General features: G+C 39.5%; 1 protein-coding gene across 3 annotated transcripts in view; it reads right to left on the bottom strand.

Annotated features, from left to right (window-relative positions):
* Positions 1-18,787, bottom strand: part of LOC139750738 (splicing factor U2af 38 kDa subunit-like) — a 144,683-nt gene that overhangs the window by 119,785 nt on the left and 6,111 nt on the right. For all 3 annotated transcript variants that reach the window (XM_071665438.1, XM_071665436.1, XM_071665437.1), the window contains exon 2: positions 11,876-12,027. In XM_071665438.1, coding sequence (XP_071521539.1) covers positions 11,876-12,015 — 140 coding nt within the window. In that variant the 5' untranslated portion in view covers positions 12,016-12,027. The remainder of the gene's footprint in view (positions 1-11,875; positions 12,028-18,787) is intronic.

Below are 18,787 nucleotides of genomic sequence, written 5' to 3'. Positions count from 1 at the left end.
CAAAACCCGCTCACAGAAGCAGAAACAACAAGCAACACAACAAAACACAATAGATTACTGCAACCAGATATAAACAGCATATAAAACAGATGAATATACACCATGAGATAAGACTACAAAGTCAAGCTAGTTATCTATTACAAAAACAAAACAAAGAAAAAAGCAACCTCACCATGAGCAACCAGCTATATGAAAATCAAGACATATTACAAGAATCCAACAGTTTATGAAATCAAATGTCAACAAGACTATATGCTCCAAACATGTCCTATGTGGGAATCATGTACACTATCCAGAAAACTTACCCTACACTTACAAGAAGGCTCCATAACCTACAGTAAAATGTCTGTTATCCATAATTCAAGCCAACAAAATGCTCTACACAACGTATTTTTTCAACATTGGTTAGTGACCAGCTGTTATCCAAACAAAAATTGAGAAATTTATAAGGATACTTCAAAAATTTCAAATCATGCATGCATTGTGCCACAGCAATTAGTGGGTTCACCATTCGGAGTTTTGTGGTGCTGTCTCCCATGTGCTTTCTGGTGTGGTGATGCATGCTGGTCTTGAATATTTGAGTATTTTGTGCACCTTGCATTACTATTGTGAATAGTGGCCCGTTTCAGCATTGTAAGCAATTGCCTGACAGATTCTTTAAGCTGTATGTCTTGCATGAAGCACAAGATGAATGTTTTAAGCCTCAAAAAGATGGAGCTAAACAATAGGCTGGCTAAGGGCGAGTCTAAAGCAGCACTTTTGAAGAACATAATTTTCATGCTTGATTGCAATTTCCTGCAATAGTAAAGCAATTCAAGGAACAGACAAAGAAAGGCTACATCTGTTCACATCCATTCTCCAGCTGTCATATGTGTAATGCACCAAAAACACTGCTCCACATCCATAACAAGGCCCCTAACACCTTTCCATGGTTTACCCTGGACACTTCACATGCCCTAGTTTAGTCCATTGCCTGCACGTTAACCCCAGTATACCACATCATTCTAATTCAATCTATCTCATGCACATCTTTCATCCATCTGCATGTTTAGGTCCCATTCACTCAAAATCTTTTTCCCTCCCTTCCATCTCCAGTTGGGTCTTCCTGTTCTCCTTGTTCCTCCACTTTTGACACATATATCCCCTTTGTCAACCTTTCCTCACCCATTCTCTCCATTTGTCCAAACCATTTCAGCACACCATCTTCTGCTTTCTCAACAACACATCTTTTATCCTTTCTTTATTTACTTGATCAAACCCCCTAACATCACATACTGTCCTTAAATATTTTGTTTCCAACACATCTACCCTCCTTATCTATAGACCATATCTCACATCCATATAATATTGTTGGGACCTATTCCTTCAAATATACCCATTTTTGCCCTCCCAGATAACAACCCCTCTTTCCACACTTTCTTCAGTGCCCCCAGAACCTTTGCACCCTAAACAACTTATGACTCACTTCTGCTTCCAAGGTTCTATTCACTGCCATGTCCACTCTCAGGTATCAAAAACACTTCACTTCCACCAATTTTTCTCCATTCAATCTTACACCACAACTAACCAGTTCCTTAACCCTGCTAAACCTTATAACCTTGCTTTTATTCATATCTACCCTTAACTTTCTCCTTTCACAGTCTTCCAAACTCTATCACCAACTTTTGCAGTCTTTCACTCAACTCTGCCACCAGTTCTGTATCATCAGCAAACAATAACTGACTCACTTCCTAAGCCCTCTTATCCCCCGCAAATTGCATACTTTCCCCTTTCCTAGCACTACCCCACCACACAGGAAACAGCATCGCTACGCCCTGCTTCATCGAGGGTGCGCCAGGAAAACAGACAAAAAGGCCACAATCGTTCACATTCAGTCTCTAACTGTCATGTGTAATGCACCGAAACCTCTGCTCTATATCCAAATCCAGGCCCTACAGAACTTTCCATGGTATATCCCAGACATTTCACATGCCCTGGTTCAATCCAATGACTGCATATCAACCAGGATACCACATTGTTCCAATTCACTCTATTCCTTGCATGCGTTTCGCCCTCCTGTATGTTCAAGCCCCAATCGCTCAAAATCTTTTTCACTCCATCCTTCCACCTCCAATTTGGTCTCCTGCTTCTCCTTGTTCCCTCCACCTCAGACACATATATCCTCTTGGTCAATCTTTCCCCACACATTCTCTCCATCTGTCCGAACCATTTCAACAAATCCTCTTCTGCTCTCTCAACCACACTCTTTTTATTTCCATACTTCTCTCTTACCCTTTCATTCCTTACTCGATCAAACCACCTCACACCACATACTGATCTCAAATAATTTCATTTCCAACACATCCATCCTCCTCTACACAACCCTATCTATAGCCCATGCCTTGCACCCATATAACATTGTTGGAACCACTATTCCTTCAAACCTAACCATTTTTGGTTTCAGATAACTTTCTTGCCTTCCACACATTCTTCAATGCTCCCAAACCTTCGCCCCATCCCCCACCATGTGACTCACTTCCACTTCCATGGTTCCATCCACTCCCAGATATCTAAAACACTTCACTTCCTCCAGTTTTCCTCCATTCAAGCCTACCTCCCATTAACTTGTCCCTCAACCTTACTGAACCTAATAAGCTTGCTCTTATTCACACTTACTCTCAGCTTTCTTCTTTCACACACTTTACCAAACTCAGTCACCAACTTCTGCAGTATCTCACCCTGAATCAGCCACCAGCACTGTATCATCAACAAATAACAACTGACTCACTTCCCAAGCCCTCTCATCCCTAACAGACTGCATACTTGCCCCTCTCTCCAAAACTCTTGCATTCACCTCCCTAACAACCCCATCCACAAACAAATTAAACAACCATGGAGACATCACACACCCTTTCCTCTCTTCCTACTTGTACACATGCCTTACATCCTTGATAAAAACTTTTCAATGCTTCTAGCAACTTACCTCCCACACCATATATGCTTAATACCTCCACAGAGCATCTCTATCAACTCTTATTATATGCCTTCTCCAGATCCATAAATGCTGCATACAAATCCATTTGCTTTTCTAAGTATTTCTCACATACATTCTTTAAAGCAAACACCTGACCCACACATCCTCTACCACTTCTGAAACCACATTGATCTTCCCCAATTTGATGCTCTGTACATGCCTTCACCCTCTCAATCAATACCCTCCCATATAAATTCCCAGGAATACTAAACAAACTTATACTTCTGTAATTTGAATACTCACCTTTATCCCCTTTGCCTTTAAACAATAGCACTATGCATGCATTCAGCCAATCCTCAGGCACTTTACCATGAACCATACATACAATGAATATTCTCACCTACCAGTCAACAACACAGTCATCCCCTTTTTAAATAAATTCCACTGCAATACCATCCAAACCCGCCACCTTGCCAACTTTCATCTTCCTCAAAGCTTTCACTACCTCTTCTCTGATTACCAAACCATTCTCCCAGACCCTCTCATTTCACACACCACCTCGACCAAAACACCCTATATCTCCCACTCTATCATCAAACACATTCAACAAACCTTCAAAATAATCACATCTCCTTCTCACTTCACCAGTACTTGTTATTACCTCCCCATTTGCCCCCTTCATCGATGTTCCCATTTGTTCTCTTGTCTTACACACTTTATCTACATCCTTTCAAAGCATCTTTTTATTCTTCCTAAAATTTAACGATACTCTCTCACCCTAACTCTCATTAGCCCTCTTTTTCACCTCTTGCACCTTTCTCTTGACCTCCCTGTGTGACTCCTTCTGTTTCCCCTTTTAGAAAGTTAAAATACAAGGGAAGGGTTTCTAGCCCCCCGCTCCCATCCCCTTTAGTTGCCTTCTACGACATGCGGGGAATGAGTGGAAATATTCTTTCTCCATTCCTAAGCTAACATGGTGGTTCTAGTTCATTCCTTTATCTCCAACATTTTGGGGTTTATAGTCTGGAGTCTACATTCATCAAGACATCTTCACTAAAATGTGAAAATGGGGATGAACTACAATCAGCAAATTCATTACCACAGTGCACTGGCCAATTTGTTATCATAACTGTAAAAGATTTCTTTTCAGTGTTTATCACATGTTCCTTTTACATACTTTTGCTTACTTCTTAATATAATTAAGAACTATGTAATTTCAGTTTCCGTTGACAGCTTTATGCATATATGATAGTCCTGGATCCATTTCACAATTATGTATTTATGATTCTACAAAACTTTTCTGGCCTCAGGAACAATATATTCATCAAACAGCAGTACAGAATCTATCAGAACATGTTCTACATTTATTTCAAATGTGTATCACACTGATATTAGAGAAAGTTCGCTGCATCATGCAGAATGAATCCATTTTCACCTTTCCCTTATTGTCAGTTGGTCATTATCCAGACTTTCACTTTTTCATTAAGATCAAGAAGCTGTCATCTTATGGTTTCTTTCAACAGTTTTTCTGCATTACTCTATCTGTTCACAGTAAGCTGCGTCTAAGCTTGTCTAACTCAACCCACAACTAACCACTTTTCCAACATCCAAAATCTTTTCTAAAAAGTTTTCATTTAGTTAGTTGTTATGATTATAAATGTGTTTAGCAATTACAGAGAGCTTTATAGAGAAAAAAATACCACAGTTAAAACGAGTTAGGTATTTCAACGCAATTTGGCAAATTTCTCCACCCCCAATTAAAACCATTGTTCAATTAGATAATTTGAGGGAATTCAGAATCCTCTAGGGGACTCTCCCTCTTCCTCATTCCATTCCAACCTATTCCACAACCACATCAAGCTCTCCCCATCACATTTTCTGGTAAGTTTCTATTAAATATCATACTTTGTAGAGTATTTTCTGCATATTTCTGAGTTTTAAGGAGCATTTTTGGTGTATCTATATTTTCAATTATCTATCAATTTTTTTGCTTTCACGTAATGGCTTATTCTTCCAATTTCATTTTCTTACGCTTTAACAGAATTCGACTGAATCATAAGTGACTAACACTTGATTTTATACTCATTAGCTCTATCTTTCCCTTTCCTAATAAAATGTAAATAACTTTACAAATCATCTCATACACTGATTCTTATTGCTTATTTCCATCAGTACTCATCACACTCTCTGCTCAATGTCTCACTTCCACATTGAAACTTTCTAATGACCATACAGCAGTTTCAAATGAATTCTCACTATATATCTAAAAATTTCATCATCTCCATAATGGCTTTAATCTAAACATCTTCCAATTCATTTTACTTTGATTCTTCACCCTTTTCAAATTTTCTAATTACCAACACCTTATAACATTCATTCAACTGAACAACTAATGATTCTTGCTTAAAGACTTTCACCCACTTACATATTTCCTTTAGCAGCTTGATTACATTTCCTTATGGATTATTACTTTATAAATTTCCCTTCTCAACAACTATAACTAACCTTGAAATGGAAGAGTCCTTCTCACCTTTATGAGCACCTCTGACGACCTTAAGTCCATCTTCTTTGGAGCCCCTGAAGCCTATAAGAAAATAATCCAGCTCCTCTTGCACAATGTCCCTTAACCTATCTCTCTTATGCTTACCCTCAGATAGCTTTGGTGGCTCTTCTACCCCTAAAGCTTGGTCTCTGACCCAGCTACTATGCTTTTTTTAATGTTGTTAACACTGGATGTATACTGTCCCTGATTGAAAGCACAATGCTATTTCTTTAAATCTTCAATGATAAAAGTTCCCAGACTATTAAGAAATTCACCAGGGATGTTATCTTCAAGTTTGTTGCAAAATTCATATGATAAAATGTAACAGAACAAAGTAATCATTCATAAACCAACTTCCTGTTGCTTATAAATTTTTAGCACTCAAAAGTTATGCATGATTTGAAGATTCTGATCATCAAGTTTACCTCAAACTCTACATTAGTACGTGTGTGTGTGTGCGTGTGTATGTCACCACATGAATATTCGTATTATGAAAAATAAGTGTAATTACTCAAATGGTGCACTCATATAGAATGTCATATCACCTTCATTTATATTTCTACTCCCTTTTGTTATCATAACTAAGAATTACATTCTATGGTCTCTCATTTATGAAGAATAATGCCATTCATAATTACAAAATCTGGATTTTGCAAAGAAACCATTTAGTGATTCACCATGCCCCTACATGACTGCAATCAAACACAACAAACATTTGGCTATTTACATAATGAACACTTGTCCCCAATCCTTTATCTATAATCAAAATTTCTGCCAATTTCTATATGAAACTCAGAAAATAAAAAAAAAATGAAATATATGGAGTGTTAAGATTCACTTAAACACAAATGGTATCTCCTGTGCATTGTAGGAAGTGACTAACAGGTATGAGAAAGGAGCTAAAACACTTCTACTATTGTATAATCATTTAAAAATCAGGATCACAAAGAAGAACCAGGCAGAGATTTCTCCTCAAAGGCTTTGGCTAGTGTTTAAGTGAGCATGGATATACTTGGATAAAGAAGGGAATGACAAACGCCATGTCTGATGAGGAACCTGAATGTTCAGGCTCTGAGATGACAGTATGAAAATGTTCAAGGGGTAATGTGTGAGGTCAGTGTCAGGGCATAAGGAAAGGAGGTGACAATTTTGATGGAGGAGCTGTTGCACTCTATCAAAGAAAGTGAATTTTACACTGACATATATGAGAATGAAAACAGCGTTCAGCACCTGGCAGAGACACAAATGAAGGTGAAAGAAATGCATTTTAGAGAGAACTGGGAGTGCTCCAATAATTTTCATGCATGCGACTGAATTTTGGTAAAATGGGACATGAAAGCAAAAGTGGGCAATGAAGAAACTGAGGATATAATCGGGGAGCACAGGATCCCTAGCGTAAATGAGAGATTGACATGAGATCAATGGACTTACCACAGATGTGTGCTGAAAGGGAATTAGTGACTGAGAATGCCTAATTAAAAAAATTTAATTCATTATTTTATTATTTTGTCATACCTGACTGCCATTTTTTCATTTCAATTTCTAAAAGGGGAAACAAAAAAAATGTAGGTATATACATGAATATATGTTGATAAGTGGGGCTGGGGTAAGTGGGCATGACTTTATTTTAAGCTGGAGGCTCCAGTTACTGACAAAAGTCCACATCAAGGCTGGGCCTAATTGAAATATAGAGGTTATGAAAGGGAAACATAGGATACAAGGAAAAGTATTTACAAATTTTGGATGAAGTGAAGAACCTTCCTTTAAAATGTGCCAGCTCATAGTTATTGGAAAAAACATTAGAAGGTAACAGACTTCCAAAGCTGCAAGGTTTAGGGAAAGATACAGTTATCGAATATAGAGGTTATGAAAGGGAAATATAGGAGACAGGAAAAGTATTTACAAATTTTGGACGAAGTGAAAAACCTTCCTTTGAAATGTGCCAGCTCATAGTTACTGGGAAAGACATTAGAAAGTAAGAGACTTCCTAAGCTGCAAGGAGTATGGAAAGATACAGTTATCAAAACAGCCCACCGTTAAGCTGCTGACAGCCACACAGTGATCATATGACACAGCAGCTTGCTGAGTATAGCAAGGTCTAGCTAGTGGTGAAGGCACACAAGCAGCCAGCTCTCAGGAACAAAACCTAAAGTAATATCTACAGAAGAGGGAAAGTGAACCAACACTGTGGCATAGGGCAAGTGGGCCAAGTTTTTAATGTTAGTCTGAAGTTAGTTGGACCCCTTTCAACTCAACTCTGTCAAGCAAGGATGCAGAGCTAGAATCACCCCAGATGTGAGAGCAGTACTCCATACAAGGGTGTGTGAGGCATACATAGGAGAGACTGCTGAATGTGAACTTGCTGAGATGAGCACCAGGCAAGAGGTGTGACCATTTATTGTGAGGTAAATGTAAAAGTCTATTAAGGTTCTGAGAAAAGAGGACAAGAGGCATGGAAAAAAGGAGGTAAAAGTGTGTGAGCTTGGAACAGAAACCTTTGTGAAGAAATAACATAAGTGACTGGGTGAAGAGTGGTATAGGGTGCTAGTAAATGAAATATGGGGAGTGGGATGGTGGTAGAAGGTATCTAGGTAAACAGTGCTTACATGAGCAGGTGAAGCATGGGGTATGCAGAAGTTGGAAGGTGGATAAATAAGAGGGTAGTGAATATTGGGATGAAGAAGTTAAACTGCAATTGAAAGAAATAAGAGGTGTGAGGAGGAATAATAGAGTAGCAGGTCAAAAAAGGGTATGAAAACTAAAATAAGAAAGCAAGTAAGAGATGGGGTGAGAGAGAACATACGACCTTCTGACAACAAATATTTTTTGTAGGTGAATAGTGTGAAAAGAATAAGAAAAAAATATGGGAGCAACAGAGAATGGAGCAGATAAAATGTTCGCAGCTGGCAAAGAGGTGAAAAAAGAATTGCCACATTCATTCACACTCTTTCTTGCTGTCATGTGTAATGCACCGAAACCACAGCTATCTATCCACATCCAGGCCCCACAGACCTTTGCATGGTTTACCCACGATGTTTCACATGCTCTGGTTAAGTCCACTGACAGCATATTAACCCATTTCACTCTATTCCTTGCATGCCTCTTACCCTCTTGTATGTTCAGCCTGAGCCAGGAACCCATTCTGTTGACCAACCCCTAGGGGTGGATGAACAGCTGGGCTGACCATGGACCAACTGCCATAACCAGGATTTGAACCTATGTGCTTAACCTTCGGTGGCCCATGAATGCGTCACAGTCAGGAACGCTAAACTGCTACATCACAGGAGTCCATAATTGTTCAAAAGAAAAAAAAAATCTGGATGCGTAAAGAGGATTCCCAGTCTCCTGGAGGCAGACTTAGCTATTTCAATAATGTAGGACTTCCAAGAAAGTGCGGATGTTACAGTAATACCAAAGATATTCAATGAGATAAGATGTGGAATCAAAGAACTGTCAAAGGAAAAAGGAAGGTGGTAATCAAATTTCAAGAAAGATGGGTAGAAATTGGGTCTTGGAGGCATTAAACTTGTCTATTCCTCCGAGATATCTTGTCCAAGTCTGAGTAGAACCCAGTGGTGGGTTGTCATTGTCTGAGTGCACTTGGTTATTTGTTGAAAAAAGGATAGCTTTGATGAAAAGAAGAAAAAGAAAAGACAGGACAGAACCTTGAGTGACATCACTGTTGATGGAAAAAAGGGGGGGAGACTGATCCATGGAGACTGATTGGCCAGAGGAAGCTACACATCTAATCATATGACAAAATATTTTTTGCAAACTTAGGATTAACTAATCCAGTAAATAACCTGTTTTTCCTATACCAGGAATGGCTGTTCTAATTCACAGGAAAACAATTCACTAATATTAGTTTTCATTAAAAAAGCTGTTTTTTTTGCACATGGGAAAGCCAAAATAATCAATTGCCTACCAAAGGCTTAAGCATTACAACTGTATTAGTGCCACATAAACTCTGGCACAAATGGTCTACTTACACCAGGGGCCCTAAAATAGTGGGCCCCTTAAAAACTAAAAAAATACATGAAATCAAATTTTTCTGAATAAAAAAAAAAATTTCTTCTATATGTTACATCCCAAAAATTATCATACACTGCTTAATAATAAAGTGGGAAGGTGAGGCAAAATGCTTCGAAGGATCAAATAAGTACTGTTGTTACCAAACCTTGATAAAAAAAGACCGGGATAACAACTACAGTGTCTTTAATCAAACACTTCATTACCACAAATTACAGCTTGTTGCAATGTGGGTTCACTCGTTTACATCTATTTCATGTTTGCATGACCTAAATGTTTTGCGTCTACTGGCCTCCCAAATAGTCATCCAACCTGTGGTTCAGGCCAACAGAATTCTACTATCTTTCCATGCTCATTCAATATTTCAGAAAGAAATTACTTCTGTGTTCTACTTTTTTCTATGCACAACAAAGTGGATCTTTTGGACCATCCCCACTGCTTAAGGGTTAAATAACCACAGCCATTTCATTTCAGCAACATAAACATTGAAACCTTGACCCAATGTTAGGCATATAAATCTTAGCATTCCACAGCTACATATAAACCCAGCATTTACCAAATGATGCACTGTATCATCTACTCTGATTTTCCACTGTCATCCTCAGAGTCTACAGATTACCTAAAATTTTATATAAAATCAATCTGTATGTCCAAATGTGATAGGTGGATGTCATCATCAGAATCTCATCTACTTACACTACAGAATTGCAAGGCAGGACATGTGAAGAGAGCATGTGACATTCTCCCACTATGGAGATCTCTGAGAGAATGAGCATTGAAGATTTTCTTTACATGCTAATAACAGCTGCAAATGATTTGTATCATCTATATATTCATGAGCAAGGAAACAATTGGTTCCCTCAAATGCAAGCAGGAAAATCAAAATCACAGTGTACATATGTCTGCCAATATTGATCATTTGTGTTTCATAGTGTCCAACTCGAATGGGCTGTTGAGTGGCTGAGAAAAGAGAGCCTAATTCCTTTGAGAAAACTTGATGCTCTAATATCTGGCCACACAATTGAGTGAATTAAATTGGTCATAAGTTGAGGATACATACATATGAACTGTGAGGCTTATGCACTTGTTTCAACGAACATAAATATGAAGCGAGTTGAAAATGATATTCATATCAATATAAATATATGACCTCTATGCACACAAACACATATACATACATATGTGTGTGTGTGTGTGTGTGTGTGTGTGTGTGTGTGTGTGTGTGTGTAGTGTGTGTGTGTGTAAGTGTGTGTGTACGTATTTACAAAAAAATCGTTTTCTAAATAATCTGGGCTTCAACCTTCTTTTTTACCTAAAGACAGTTCATCTACCTCTGATACTCATTCCCTTTGGGAACTTCCTCAAGGGGGTTGCCATGGCAAAAGTTTCCATAAATAGTGAACTCCAGTGCCCCTTCATACCCTTTAGTTCCTCACCCTGGCAGAGGGCAACTCTAGCACAGTGTTTTCAAAGGCTCTATCTAATGTTCCTACCAACTAGTTCTACCTAATGAGTCTACCAAATTTTCATGCCTAGCATTCCAACCTACTGAATCAACTTAATGCTCCCACCTCCTTCTACTATCAACAGCTCCTACCATTTTGCCAAAAGGCAGGGCCAGCAAGAAAACCTAGTTACAAAGAATGAGTTGCGAGAGTTAAGTATTGTCAAACGTTACATGTGACATGGAGATTTTGAATATTTGTGAATAGAATGCGAGTGGGAAACTGTATGATTGTGGACAGAATGCCAGCAGTTCACGTGTGGGAGAGGCAAAAAGAAAAGACAGCTGCCTGGGTTAAAGGAGTGTAACTTGACAACCAATAGAGTACTAGCAGGTAGTGCTGGTAATATACCTCCCTAGCCAGTGGCTGCCTACCAACTACCTACCAAGATAGTTCACATTTTCCTATATTTACTGAGTGTTTGTTTTTCATAGGTCAAGTATATGTGCCACAAAGCTGCATGGTTCTTATACGTCAGGGTGCTATATGTCACAATGCTGCAAGGTCTTTTATAGCTCAAGTGGTATATGCCACAAAGCTGCCAGGTTTCTTTATAGATCAAGTGGTATATGCCAGAAAGCTCAAAATTAGCAAAATATCCCCACTTATGATTCATAAAACTCGATGGCAAAAACTATCAGAGCAGCTAACTTCAATCTTCTAAACTATCAAATTCTATGCCACATACAGTGGCCCACAATGCTAGGCAGCAATGGCAAAAAACAACCACATGAGGGATGAGTAGGTTGAGATCCCACAGAAATCTCTTCTGTCCTGATGTCATAGAACTATGCCCTAAATATAAAAATCATGTAGACTAACTGAAGTTGTACACCAGGAACTTACCTGTACTGTGGCTTGTTGTGCTTTCTGGAACATCTTTCACTGTGGCGACAAGCCCCAGTTTTGATGTAGAAGGAGCAGTTGACCTTATCCTTCTCAGTGCCATAGATGGAGGCCAGGTATTCTGCACCGGACATAGACATCCTGCCTGGTCACTGAAAACAATACATTATTTGAAAACTCATATATAGACACTAGATACAAAAGCAAGATGAATTATGATAAGAATGATAACAATGCATGGTAAAAAAACTGGAATATACCTTTAGGCCCAATGCAATTTCCTGCAGCAGTATACGATAAAAATCTAAAAAAAAAATTCACACAACACTTGAGATAATATGGGTGTACAGAGAAAGAGTACCTACTTATGACCCATATGGTAACGCAACCATGAAGCACTCTGCACATACCAACTGCATAACAATACTGTACTGCTATTCTCTGCTGCAATGCACACTGCATAGATGTCGAGCTGGAGTGCATCATGAGGCACTTTCAGTCATTAGTCAGGTCTTATAAATATTTATAAGCTCACTCCTTGCATGTCTTGTTTAGGATATCAAAAAGTATCTCCATCTTTTTTACTGAGCTCATACATATTTGTTTAGAGCCTTTCACATGTATACTCGAAGGGAGTCTTAGAATACAATAACCCAGCCTTTTTCCACATAATGTTTTTGGTCCAAATCATTTCTTCAATTCCTTTATATCTTGCAAAGCATAAAACATCAAATATCTTTCTGGTGAAGAGCTTGTAGATTTATGTGCTGAAAAAGGACTGGTGACTGGGAATACCTGGTTTAAAAAGCGAGATATACATAAGTATACGTATGTAAGTAGGAGAGATGGCCAAAGAGCGTTATTGGATTACGTGTTAATTGATAGGCACGCAAAAGAGACTTCTGGATGTTAATGTGCTGAGAGGCGAAACTGGAGGGATGTCTGATCATTATCTTGTGGAGGCGAAGGTGAAGATTTGTAGAGGTTTTCAGAAAAGAGAGAATGTTGGGGTGAAAAGAGTGGTGAGAGTAAGTGAACTTGGGAAGGAGACTTGTGTGAGGAAGTACCAGGAGAGTCTGAGTACAGAATGGAAGAAGGTGAGAACAAAGGACATAAGGGGAGTGGGGGAGGAATGGGATGTATTGAGGGAAGCAGAGATTGCTTGCGCAAAAGATGCTTGTGGCATGAGAAGCATGGGAGGTGGGCAGATTAGAAAGGGTAGTGAGTGGTGGGATGAAGAAGTAAGATTATTAGTGAAAGAGAAGAGAGAGGCATTTGGACGATTTTTGCAGGGAAATAATGCAAATGAGTGGGAGATGTATAAAAGAAAGAGGAAGGAGGTCAAGAGAAAGGTGTAAGAGGTGAAAAAGAGGGCAAATGAGAGTTGGGGTGAGAGTATCATTAAATTTTAGAGAGAATAAAAAGATGTTTTGGAAGGAGGTAAATAAAGTGTGTAAGACAAGGGAACAAATGGAAACTTCAGTGAAGGGGGTTAATAGGGAGGTGATAACAGGTAGTGGTGATGTGAGAAGGAGATGGAGTGAGTATTCTGAAGGTCTGTTGAATATGTTTGATGATAGAGTGGCAGATATAGGGTGTTTTGGTCAAGGTGGTGTGCAAAGTGAGAGGGTTAGGGTGCATGATTTGGTAAACAGAGAAGAGGTAGTAAAAGCTTTGCGGAAGATGAAAGTCGGCAAGGCAGCGGGTTTGGATGGTATTGCAGTGGAATTTATTAAAAAAGAGGGTGACTGTATTGCTGACTGGTTGCTAAGGTTATTTAATGTATGTATTACTCATGGTGAGGTGCCTGAGGATTGGCGGAATGCTTGCATAGTGCCACTGTACAAAGGCAAAGGGGATAAGAGTGAGTGCTCAAATTACAGAGGTATAAGTTTGTTGAGTATTCCTGGGAAATTATATGGGAGGGTATTGATTGAGAGGGTGAAGGCATGTACAGAGCATCAGATTGGAAAAGAGCAGTGTGGTTTCATTAGTGGTAGAGGATGTGTGGATCAGGTGTTTGCTTTGAAGAATGTATGTGAGAAATACTTAGAAAAACAGATGGATTTGTATGTAGCATTTATGGATCTGGAGAAGGCACATGATAGAGTTGATACAGATGCTCTGTGGAAGGTATTAAGAAATATGGTGTGGGAGGCAAGTTGTTAGAAGCAGTGATAAGTTTGTGTTGATGTAAGGCATGTGCATGTGTAGGAAGAGAGGAAAGTGATTGGTTCTCAGTGAATGTAGGTTTGCGGCAGGGGTGTGTGAAGTCTTCATGGTTGTTTAATTTGTCTATGGATGGGGTTTAGGGAGGTGAATGCAAGAGTTTTGGAAAGAGGGGCAAGTATGCAGTCTGTTGTGGATGAGAGAGCTTGGGAAGTGAGTCAGTTGTTCGCTGATGATACAGCGCTGGTGGCTGATTCATGTAAGAAACTGCAGAAGCTGGTGACTGAGTTTGGTAAAGTGTGTGAAAGAAGAAAGCCGAGAGTAAATGTGAATAAGAGCAAGGTTATTTGGTACAGTAGGGACAAGTCAATTGGGAGGTAAGTTTCAATGGAGAAAAACAGGAGGAATTGAAGTGTTTTAGATATCTGGGAATGGATTTGGCAGCGGATGGAACCATGGAAGTGGAAGTGAATCATAGGGTGGGGGAGGGGGCAAAAGTTCTGAGCACTGAAGAATGTGTGGAAGTCAAGAACATTATCTCTGAAAGCAAAAATGGGTATGTTTGAAGGAATAGTGGTTCCAACAATGTTATATGGTTGTGAGGCGTGAGCTATGGATAGAGTTGTGCGGAGGAGGGTGGATGTGCTGGAAATGAGATGTCTGAAGACAATATGTGGTGTGAGGTGGTTTGATCGAGTAAGTAATAATAGGGTAAGAGAGATGTGTGGTGATAAAAAGAGTGTGGTTGAGAGAGCAGAAGAGGGTGTTTTGAAATGGTTTGGTCACATGGAGAGAATGAGTGAGGAAAGATTGACAAAGGGATATATGTGTCAGAGATGGAGGGAACAAGAAGTGGGAGACCAAACTGGAAGTGGAAAGCTGGAGTGAAAAAGATTTTCTGTGATCGGGGCCTGAACATGCAGGAGGGTGAAAGGCGTGCAAGGAATAGAGTGAACTGGAACAATGTGGTATACCGGGGTCGACGTGCTGTCAATGGATTGAACCAGGGCATGTGAAGCATCAGGGGTAAACCATGGAAAGTTCTGTGGGGCCTGGATGTGGAAGGGAGCTGTGGTCTTGGTGCATTATTACGTGACAGCTAGAGACTGAGTGTGAACAAATGTGGCCTTTGTTGTCTTTTCCTAGTGCTACCTCGCGCACATGAGGGGGAGGGGGTTGTTATTTCATGTGTGGCGGGGTGGCGATGTGAATGAATAAAGGCAGACAGTATGAATTATGTACATGTGTATATATGTATATGTCTGTGTGTATATATATGTATACATTGAGATGTATAGGTATGTATATTTGCGTGTGTGGACATGTATGTATATACATGTGTATGTGGGTGGGTTGGGCCATTCTTTTGTCTGTTTCCTTGCGCTACCTCGCTAACGCGGGAGACAGCGACAAAGCAAAATAAATAAATAAATAAATCTTTCTATCATATCAGGATTATTTGGTTCAACTTCTTTCCTTTTCCCTTGATAACTTAGCAACAAAAAACATTCCTGGGATTGTATCTACATTCTTTTCGGGATTGTATTTACATCAACAGAATGAGGCTGCTACGCTTGAAAAACTAAGTTAGAATTTGAAGTGATGGATGAAAAATTATGAATTTTCAAATTATAAATTTTGAGTTCCCTTTTATATGAAAGAAATAATTACAAAATGTACTCATATAGGCATGTAATGAAGCCAGAAGTGCTGGTGAACAAGTCAGCTACTGCACTGTGCAACAAATGGGAGCTAAAGTCTCATGTATACAGAAATGCAGAAAGGAAAATTCAGCTTTCTGTGATGTCCAAAGATCTACAGATGCTTGGCCAAATAGTATGAATACTTTGTATTATGTTCACTTTCCAGCTGGAGACCCCAGTAATATAACAGTAATATAAAACAGCAATGTATTTTAGTTTGTTACTGCACTGTTTAAGTTCTACTGTTCAATTTGTACTTTGTTACAAATTCTGTTAATACTTTATACAGACTCTCTCCTTGTATTTTGTTCTACACTGCTGAATCTCAAGCCAATTCATGTAGACCACATATGTGGGTGAGCAACTGAGCTGGCAGGTGTGCAATGCTAATGACTCGACCTTCGGTTTATTAAGTATTTCCTTTGGCCATATATCCAATTTTCTGTAAAAGTTTAGTAATCTAAGAAATGCTCCTGAAAGTGTGGAAGATAAAATGTTTCACTTTTAACACACAACCCACGGGTGAAGGATGTGTGCGAGCACTGCACCTAATACACCTTTTGATGACTAAAAATGGGGTCTATGATGATAGATTAAGCAGAAAAATTAGGTAAACCCATTAGGTAGAACATTAGGTAGGAGCCTCAGGACACACTGCATTAGAACTGCCCACTCCCAGTGGCCTGTTAAAGGTGAGTTACTAAAGGTTACGAAGGAGCACTGTAGTTTACCAGTTAAGGAGACTATTATGTCATGGCTAACCCCAAGAGGGAATTCCAGAAGGGAATGGGTATCAAAGATATGGATAGACAGTTTAGTTCCCATTTTGTATTTGTTCTCTTCTGGAATTCATACTACAATATGGATCTTCGTTTTATGTTTTGGATAATCAATTAATCATATAACTTCAAAGCTGTATTACAATCATGAACAAGCATATGATGGACTCATCTGCAGAAACTGCAATTCTCTTAGACAATTGATGGTGATACAACCCTGCAGAAGGTGAAAAGTGTAACGACACTCAGGTAGTCTGGTAACGTTTCAAATATGCAATACTATTCACTTATCATGGAAAATTTCATGCTAGAGAACACATCAGTGTATGTACACCAATTATACCTCCAACTGCCACATTACCCACCTTTACATCCAAATCACCCATCACTATAACCCAGTCTTGTGCAACAAAGCTACTAACATACTCACACAGCTGTTCCCAAAGCACTTGCCTCTCATGACCTTTCTTCTCATGACCAGGTCCATAGACACCAATACTCACCCATCTCTCTCCATCTACTTTCAGTTTTACCCATATCAATCTCGTTTACTTTCTTAAACTCTATCACATATTCCCACAACTCCTGCTTCTGAAGGTGCTACTCCTTCCTTTGCTCTTGTCGTCTCACTAACCCTGGCTTTTACTCCCAAGACATTACCAAACAACTCTTCTCCTTTACCCTTGAGCTTTGTTTCACTCAGCCAAAACATCAAGGTTCCTTTCTTTAACATACTACCTATCTCTCCTTATATATCTATATTTATTATACTTTGTCGGTCTCCCGCGTTAGCAAGGTAGCACAAGGAAAGAGATGAAAGAATGGCCCAACCCACCCACACACACATGTATGTACATAAATGCCCACACACACACATACACATACATATACATTTCAACGTATACATACATATATAGGAAAGGATCACAATTCTGCACGTGATCAAGATATTCCTATGAGTCCACGGGGAAAATGAAACACGAAAAGTTCCCAAATGCACTTTTGTGTAATAATCACATCATCAGGGGAGACACAAAGAGAAATATAACAGTAAGTTGATATACATCAAAGAGACGAAGCTAGGACGCCATTCGGTAAACATGAGATTGTCCAATCACACACACACACACACACACACACACACATATATATATATATATATATATATATATATATATATATATATACAAAGTATATAAAAAAAAAATATATATATATTTTTTGCTTTGTCGCTGTCTCCCGCGTTTGCGAGGTAGCACAAGGAAACAGACGAAAGAAATGGCCCAACACACCCCCATACACATGTATATACATATGTCCACACACGCAAATATACATACCTACACAGCTTTCCATGGTTTACCCCAGACGCCTCACATGCCTTGATTCAATCCACTGACAGCACGTCAACCCCGGTATACCACATCGCTCCAATTCACTCTGTTCCTTGCCCTCCTTTCACCCTCCTGCATGTTCAGGCCCCGATCACACAAAATCTTTTTCACTCCATCTTTCCACCTCCAATTTGGTCTCCCTCTTCTCCTCGTTCCCTCCACCTCCGACACATATATTCTCTTGGTCAATCTTTCCTCACTCATTCTCTCCATGTCCCCGAACCATTTCAAAACACCCTCTTCTGCTCTCTCAACCACGCTCTTTTTATTTCCACACATCTCTCTTACCCTTACGTTACTTACTCGATCAAACCACCTCACACCACATATTGTCCTCAAACATCTCATTTCCAGCACATCCATCCTCCTGCGCACAACTCTATCCATAGCCCACATCTCGCAACCATACAACATTGTTGGAACCACTATTCCTTCAAACATACCCATTTTTGCTTTCCGAGATAATGTTCTCGACTTCCACACATTCTTCAAGGCTCCCAGAATTTTTGCCCCCTCCCCCACCCTGTGATCCACTTCCGCTTCCATGGTTCCATCCGCTGCCAGATCCACTCCCAGATATCTAAAACACTTCACTTCCTCCAGTTTTTCTCCATTCAAACTCACCTCCCAATTGACTTGACCCTCAACCCTACTGTACCTAATAACCTTGCTCTTATTCACATTTACTCTTAACTTTCTTCTTTCACACACTTTACCAAACTCAGTCACCAGCTTCTGCAGTTTCTCACATGAATCAGCCACCAGCGCTGTATCATCAGCGAACAACAACTGACTCACTTCCCAAGCTCTCTCATCCCCAACAGACTTCATACTTGCCCCTCTTTCCAAAACTCTTGCATTCACCTC

This window comes from Panulirus ornatus, chromosome 10 (genome assembly GCF_036320965.1).
Source record: "Panulirus ornatus isolate Po-2019 chromosome 10, ASM3632096v1, whole genome shotgun sequence".
NCBI classification, from domain to species: domain Eukaryota; kingdom Metazoa; phylum Arthropoda; class Malacostraca; order Decapoda; family Palinuridae; genus Panulirus; species Panulirus ornatus.
Note: the sequence above shows the minus strand (reverse complement) of the source record. Positions and strands in the feature narration are given on the sequence as shown.